This window comes from Anser anser (assembly GCF_964211835.1).
Source record: "Anser anser genome assembly, chromosome: 23".
NCBI classification, from domain to species: Eukaryota; Metazoa; Chordata; class Aves; order Anseriformes; family Anatidae; genus Anser; species Anser anser.
The window spans coordinates 1,123,838-1,130,766 of NC_139744.1; the positions used below are offsets into that span (position 1 = coordinate 1,123,838).

The window sequence follows — 6,929 nt, forward strand, 5'->3', positions numbered from 1 at the left end:
GGGGAGAAAAGAAAATTGCCCCAAATTGGCCGGAATGGGCCCCAAAGCCGGGCCGGGGCGGCGCTGCCCAGCCCCGCAGCACCGAGCGGTCCCCGCGCCCCCCATCCCGGCGGCACCGCCCGGGGAGAGCCCCGGGACCCCCCCGGGTCCCCCCCGGCACTGCTCGGCCGGGCGGCCCCGGGACCCGTGGGACCTTCCCGGGACCGGGACCGCCGCCGGTCGGGGCTCGGCGGGGCTGGCAGGGCCAGCGGGGAGAGGGTGGGAAGAGAAGAGAAAAATGGGAAGGGGGGAAAAAAAGGGGGAGGAGAGGGAAAATGGAAAAGGAGGGAAGGGAAGAAAGGCAAGGAAAAGGGGGAAAATGGAAACGGGGAAAAAGGAAAGCGGGGGAAAAAAAGGCAGGGCAAGAAAGGAAAACAAAAAAAAGAAAAGAAAAACCCCGGGAAATAAATTAGGGGAAAAAGAGGGAATGGGCGCGGGGGGAAGGCTCCGGCCGGCCCCCACGTCCCACGCGTGTCCCCATCCCGGGGTGGGTGCTCCCGGTGGGTGCTCCCGGGGCTGGGTGCTCCTGGAGTGGATGCTCCCAGGGTGGGTGCTCCCAGGGTGGGTGCTCCCAGGGTGGGTGCTCCCGGTGGGTGCTGCAGGGGTGGGTGTTCCCGGAGCTGGGTGCTCCCGGTGGGTGCTGCCGGGTGGGTGTTCCCGGAGCTGGGTGCTCCCGGTGGGTGCTCCCGGTGGGTGCTGCCGGTGGGTGCTGCCGGGGCGGGCGCAGCCCCGCGGCGCTCCCGGGGCGCTCGGGCTCAGGGCGGCGGCCGCGGCGCTGCTGCCCAGCGCGGTCTCTGTGGCGCAATCGGTTAGCGCGTTCGGCTGTTAACCGAAAGGTTGGTGGTTCGAGCCCACCCAGGGACGGGCCGCACCTTTTTCCTATCTAGCTCACTTTTTTATTTTTTTATTTTTTCCTCCCTCCCCGCCCAAGTCCAACCCGACGGAGCGGCCGAGGGCGACAGGCAGAGGAGACCAGCGCCGGGCGGGGGGGGGTCATTTTGCAAAGCCTGCGGGGGGGCTTTCCTGGCTCCCCTGCAGCAGGAGGGAGGGGGCAGCCGGTGTCCGGCGGCTCCTTGCCCTCGGACCGGGCCGAGATGGACCGGGAGAGGCTGCGAAGGGGCAGGCGGTGGCCCTGTGCCCACCGAGGGCTCACAGCTCGCTCTGGGGGGAAGCTTGCCCCGGGTCAGAGCCTGAGCACGAACGTTTCTGCTCAGCCCCTGCCCCCTGCCCCCTGCCCTGAACAGAGACTTGGAAGCGTTTCCACCCAGAGCCTGCATTTTGTTTCAAAAAAAGCTGAAGGGGGTCCAAACTCTGCATTGCTAAAGTTCTCTCCTACAAAGTCTTGTAAAATCTATTTATGTTCCCCGCCTGCCCAGATTTTATTTTCATACCCGAAATAACGCAGTTAATGTTTCGATGCGGGGCGCGAGGCAGTGCCAGGCGGATCCCCGGTGTTTCCAGCCCAGAGCCACAAACAACGCTCCCCTGGCCGAGCCCAGCGGTGCCGGGGCTGGGGATGAGGATTTCTGCTGCCGTCCGCGTCCGAGAGCACGAAGGGCAGAGAGGTGCCCAGCGGGCATCGCCTCCCCGGCACCACCTGAGCCCGCCGGGGCCGCGGAGGAGCGAGGCTCTGCTGAAATCTGCCTTTGATTTCCGTCTGGCTTTGGTGCTCCTTCTCTCCCCAGCGTGTGGCATGTTCCTGCCAGACAAAGTGTGGCCTCTGACTTCATTCCCGCAAGAAACATTTTACAATGGAAAACTCTTTAAAAATACAACAGCCATGGGACAGGCTGAGCCTCCGGGGCTCGGTCCCTGGGCGGGTGAGCAGGCCCTGCACGGGCCGGAGGTTTTCATTGAAACCAGGCGGGCTGATCTGGTGTGCATTTGAGAGCGTTTCCAAACACATGGATCTCTTTCCCTTTGGCACAACATCACTCCCCTAAATTAAACGTTTAATCCTGTCTCCTCCAGGAGAGGGGAGAGCTGGCGAGCGGAGATGGGGAAGGAAATCCAATACTCTGCAGAGCGCAAATCCCCCTTTCATTTGCTTTCTGAATAAAAAACACCCTCGCAACCACTTGCCAGGCCCTTTCCCCTCCCCGGGATGGGCCACGACTCACTGCTCTACAGAGCGACTTCGTCGTGCTGCCCTTTCCAAAACAGGGCACGTCTGGGCTTTTGCCCCTGGCTCCCAGCAGGACAAGGACAGATGGAGGATGCACGAAGCCTGAGCCGCGCAGGGCTGTGCCCAGTGAAGCAGGACGGGTTTCCTGGGGTTTTTAGTTCAGTTCAGAGAAGTTTGGGCAACTTTTTCCAGTGCCGAACAGGAGATGCCGGGGCCACACTGGGCTGAGTTCGGCCGATCTCAACTTGTCCCCCCCCTCCCGCTGATCATGGCTGTGCCAGGGTGACAGGAACGTGCGTGTGTGCAGGGGACAAGCAGGAGGCTGCAGCACAGGGACAGCTCCAGAACCACCAGGAATGCGCCTGCCAGCTGGGCACTGCCTCTGCACGGACACCCAGCTGTGCATTGCTTCTGCACGGACACCCAGCTGTGCACTGCCACTGCACGGACACCCAGCTGTGCAACCACCCAGCTGGGCACTGCCTCTGCATGGCCGCCCAGTTGCACCCTGCCCCTGCACGGACACCCCGCTGTGCAACCGCCCAGCTGGGCAACGTCCCTGCCCAGACACCCAGCTGTTGTGCCGGGGCCTTGCACACGCATCCAGCTGTGCGGTGCCCTGCACGTCCCTCCGGCGGGGCGATGCCCCCGTGCCCATCCAGCTGTGCCCCCTGCATCCAGCTGTGCCCCCCGCCTCCAGCCGTGCCCCCCGCACCCAGCTGTGCCCCCCGCACCCAGCTGTGCCCCCCTGCATCCAGCTGTGCCCCCTGCCTCCAGCTGTGCCCCCTGCCTCCAGCTGTGCCCCCCTGCATCCAGCTGTGCCCCCTGCATCCAGCTGTGCCCCCCCGCACCCAGCTGTGCCCCCCTGCCTCCAGCTGTGCCCCCTGCATCCAGCTGTGCCCCCCTGCATCCAGCTGTGCCCCCCGGCCTCCAGCCGTGCCCCCCCGCCTCCAGCCGTGCCCCCCGCCTCCAGCCGTGCCCCCCGGCCTCCAGCTGTGCCCCCCGCCTCCAGCCGTGCCCCCCCGCCTCCAGCTGTGCCCCCCGCACCCAGCCGTGCCCCCCTGCCTCCAGCTGTGCCCCCCTGCCTCCAGCTGTGCCCCCCGCCTCCAGCTGTGCCCCCCTGCCTCCAGCTGTGCCCCCCCGCCTCCAGCTGTGCCCCCCTGCCTCCAGCTGTGCCCCCCTGCCTCCAGCTGTGCCCTCCCGCACCCAGCTGTGCCCCCCCGCCTCCAGCTGTGCCCCCCCGCCTCCAGCTGTGCCCCCTGCCTCCAGCTGTGCCCCCGGCCTCCAGCTGTGCCCCCCGGCCTCCAGCCGTGCCCCCCGCCTCCAGCCGTGCCCCCCCGCACCCAGCCGTGCCCCCCGCCCCCAGCCGTGCCCCCCAGCCCCCAGCTCCGCTCGCCGCGCCCCCGCCCCTCGGTCCGCCGCCGTCCCGGCATGCCCCGCTCCCCGTGACTCTTCACTTTTCTCCCCCTGCCCACACCCCTCCAGCCCCGCCCCTCGGCGGGCCCAGCCGCCAATGGCGAGCGGCGAGCGGCGAGCGGCGGCCAATGGGAGGAGGAGGGAGGCGGGACGAAGGAGCCGGAGCGGCGGCGGCGGAGGCGGCAGAAGCAGCAGGGTCGGGCCTGGCGGGGGAAGAGCGGCCGGCACCATGGTGAGCGCCGGGACGGGCCGGGGGTACCGGGGGGTACCGGGAGGGCTTGGGGGGGCCCGGAGGGTCCCGGGGGGAGGGCTGGGGGGAGGGCTGGGGGGACCCCGCGGGGTTCCACGGGAGTCCCGGGGGGTCCCAAGGGCTCCCGGTGGGGCCTGGGGGAGGGCCCCCGGGATCCCGGGAGGGCTCGGGGGGTCCCGGAGGGTCCCGGGGGGAGGGCAGGGGGGACCCCGGGGGGCTCCCGGGGAGTCCCGGAGGGTTCTAAGGGCTCCCGGGAGGGTCCCGGTGCGGACTGGGGGAGGGCCTGGGGGAGTCCCGGGGGGGTTCCGGGGTTCCCGGTGCGGCCCCGCCGCCCCCCCTCACCCGGCCCCGTCTCGCAGTCGATCATGTCGTACAACGGCGGGGCCGTAATGGCCATGAAGGGGAAGAGCTGCGTGGCCATCGCGGCAGACCGGCGGTTCGGCATCCAGGCGCAGATGGTGACCACGGACTTCCAGAAGATTTTCCCCATGGGGGAGAGGCTGTACATCGGGCTGGCGGGGCTGGCCACCGACGTGCAGACCGTGTAAGTGCTGCTCCGGCCCGCGGGTTCACAGAGCCTGGAAGAGGCACCTTTACGTGGGGACTGACGGCTGAGCGTCACCGGGTTTGCTCGTTTGGGGAGGGCGCGAAGCCGGTACCAGCACTCCTCTTCTTGGGCTCCCCTCGCTGGGGCTCTCTTGGGCTGTCTGCAGACAAGCCAGAAGGCTCTGACTTAGGTCAGTGCTCTGCTCGTCTTTGATCTCACAGCATGTATGGATTGTGCGATTTCCCTAGTTTTTTGTTTCTCAGGTTTATGAAACTTCTGCTTATGTTTGCAATACAAGAGCAGATTCTTTTCTAAAAATAAAACTGCATGTGATTTAAGGTCTCGTCACTGCTAAGACACCTGAATCATTTCATGTATAAAAGGAGCTGCATCTGGGGTACTTGCCTATCGTAGGCACGCATCAGATTTGCTACCTCTCAGCACACAACAGAACAGTTCAGGCCTGGGTGAAGATGAAAGTGAAAGGAGCCTTCTCTGGCTTTAACGTTGTTTCTCCTCTCTTCTTGCAGTGCCCAACGACTGAAGTTCAGGCTGAATCTCTACGAGCTGAAGGAAGGCAGGCAGATCAAGCCTCAGACTTTTATGAGCATGGTTTCCAATCTGCTCTATGAGAGACGGTAACTGTCAAACACCCGAGTCACTTTGTGGGTTAGTGAAGGCTGTGGTTGTTGGAACCGATCCCATTCCAGAGAGCTGGGAGGATGAGTAGGGCTCCTTGTAAAGACTTGTTTTGATATGGGAAAAGGAGATTTCCATCTAGAGACAATGTTATCTTCAATTTTCTTGCAAAACAACACTGAGTTTTGTTAAAATGTTCCTGTAACAGTACAAATTTGTTTAGTTTGCCATGCTAAAACCATTGCGGGATGCTTCTAGATTGACCTGAAAGATCCCCCAGCAAAAGGATCTGTGTAATTTTTTCCTTGTATGGAGCCGTACATGTTAATGTGTGGCTGCTTCCAGGTGGTTGAACTGGAGCAGAACTGAGAATAAAACCATGCTGTGCTTTTCTTCACAGGTTTGGACCTTACTACACAGAACCGGTCATTGCTGGACTGGACCCCATAACACACGAACCTTTCATCTGCTCTCTAGACCTGATCGGCTGCCCCATGATAACTGATGACTTTGTGGTCAGCGGCACCTGCTCAGAGCAGATGTATGGCATGTGCGAGTCCCTCTGGGAGCCTGATATGGTGAGTGAGGGGGCCAAGTTCAGCTCTGCTTCTTGGATTCAGCCTCCGGCTGTTAACTGGAGAACCTGAGCTAAACAGGCTGGATGAAAAGCTCTCTCCTTTGATACTTCCTGGAGAAGTTCAGAAGAAAGAGGCTGTAGCTTACAGCAGCCTGCAGGAAAAATCTTGCAGCATCTATGGCTGATATCTTGAGGTTTGAACAAAATCTGATGACTCAACACCTAGTTTTTACACCAACTAAAATAGCTTCTGTTCTTCAGGAACCCGATCACCTCTTTGAAACGATCTCGCAGGCCATGTTGAATGCAGTGGACAGAGATGCCGTATCTGGAATGGGCGTAGTAGTACACATAATGTAAGTGCTGCTCTCTTCCCCTACAGAACAGCAGTAGAATTTAACAAGCTGTATGTTAAAGTCAGGTGAGGGATCTCACTTCCTTTCAGTAGCATTCTTAGTAATGCTGTGTCTGTTCTAAGTGCTGTTTGATTTCTCATGGCTGCTCTCTGCTGCAGTTTATGGCTGTTGCTACAGCAGCCAGGGGAAGTTAACTCTAGAGTTCAACTCTCACTACGTAGGGCTTCCCTAGCTGCATTCCCATCGGTATTTAGTAGTGCAATTCCTCACATGTGGGTAGCACTGGCCAAGAGATTGCTCTTTGCCAAAGCTGGATGCGTGGTTTGCTTCAGAAGTCCAAATGCAGTCAGGAAGCTGCTTATTTTGCTCGTGGTGTTGCTTACTACTGTGTACAGTAAGCAGTATCCCAGGCATTACTGCTTATTGCACCTACTGAGCTCCCTTGGGGAGAAGGGGCAGGAGGATTGGATTTTCCGAATTTTAACAGCCACCTTCAGGTTTAGATGATCCCGCCTGCACTAGCAAACAAACTACATATGCACATTGCATCTTGCTAAGGAAGTGATGATCTTTAAGGAAGTATTTAACAGGAATTTACTGGTAGTTTTCTCTCTCTCTCCCTCTCTAGTGAAAAAGACAAGATCACTACCCGGACCCTGAAAGCTCGCATGGACTAGCCCAGTACAACTGTGTGTGCGTTTCACATCCCAGTCTGCTTGGATTTTTTTTTTTAATAAAATTCTTTATTGTAGTGAACTTTCCTTTTCTTGAATCTGAACAGTAAGATTAAGTTCTAATCTCAAAGCTATCCGAAGGAGCTTGGGTTTCACATTAGTAGAGTTTATCTTTCTCTCTAAGCCACCTATACTGATCTTTCCAGGTACACCCACATGTGGCTGAGCTTCAGCTGCACCCTAGGGAGTCAGCAGCATCTCCTTCAAGGCAGTGTGAGCTTTTCCTGTTAGCTCTAATTTGTTCTC

General features: G+C 60.2%; 1 protein-coding gene across 1 annotated transcript; it reads left to right on the plus strand.

Annotated features, from left to right (window-relative positions):
- The first annotated feature begins 3,652 nt into the window (after positions 1–3,652).
- PSMB3 (proteasome 20S subunit beta 3) lies at positions 3,653–6,700 on the plus strand. Its single transcript, XM_083809476.1, has 6 exons — positions 3,653–3,812; positions 4,190–4,374; positions 4,908–5,015; positions 5,417–5,594; positions 5,855–5,949; positions 6,578–6,700. The coding sequence occupies exons 1-6, from the start codon at positions 3,678–3,680 to the stop codon at positions 6,624–6,626; spliced, it is 750 nt and encodes a 249-aa protein (XP_083665602.1). The 5' UTR covers positions 3,653–3,677; the 3' UTR covers positions 6,627–6,700.
- Positions 6,701–6,929: the final 229 nt, after the last annotated feature.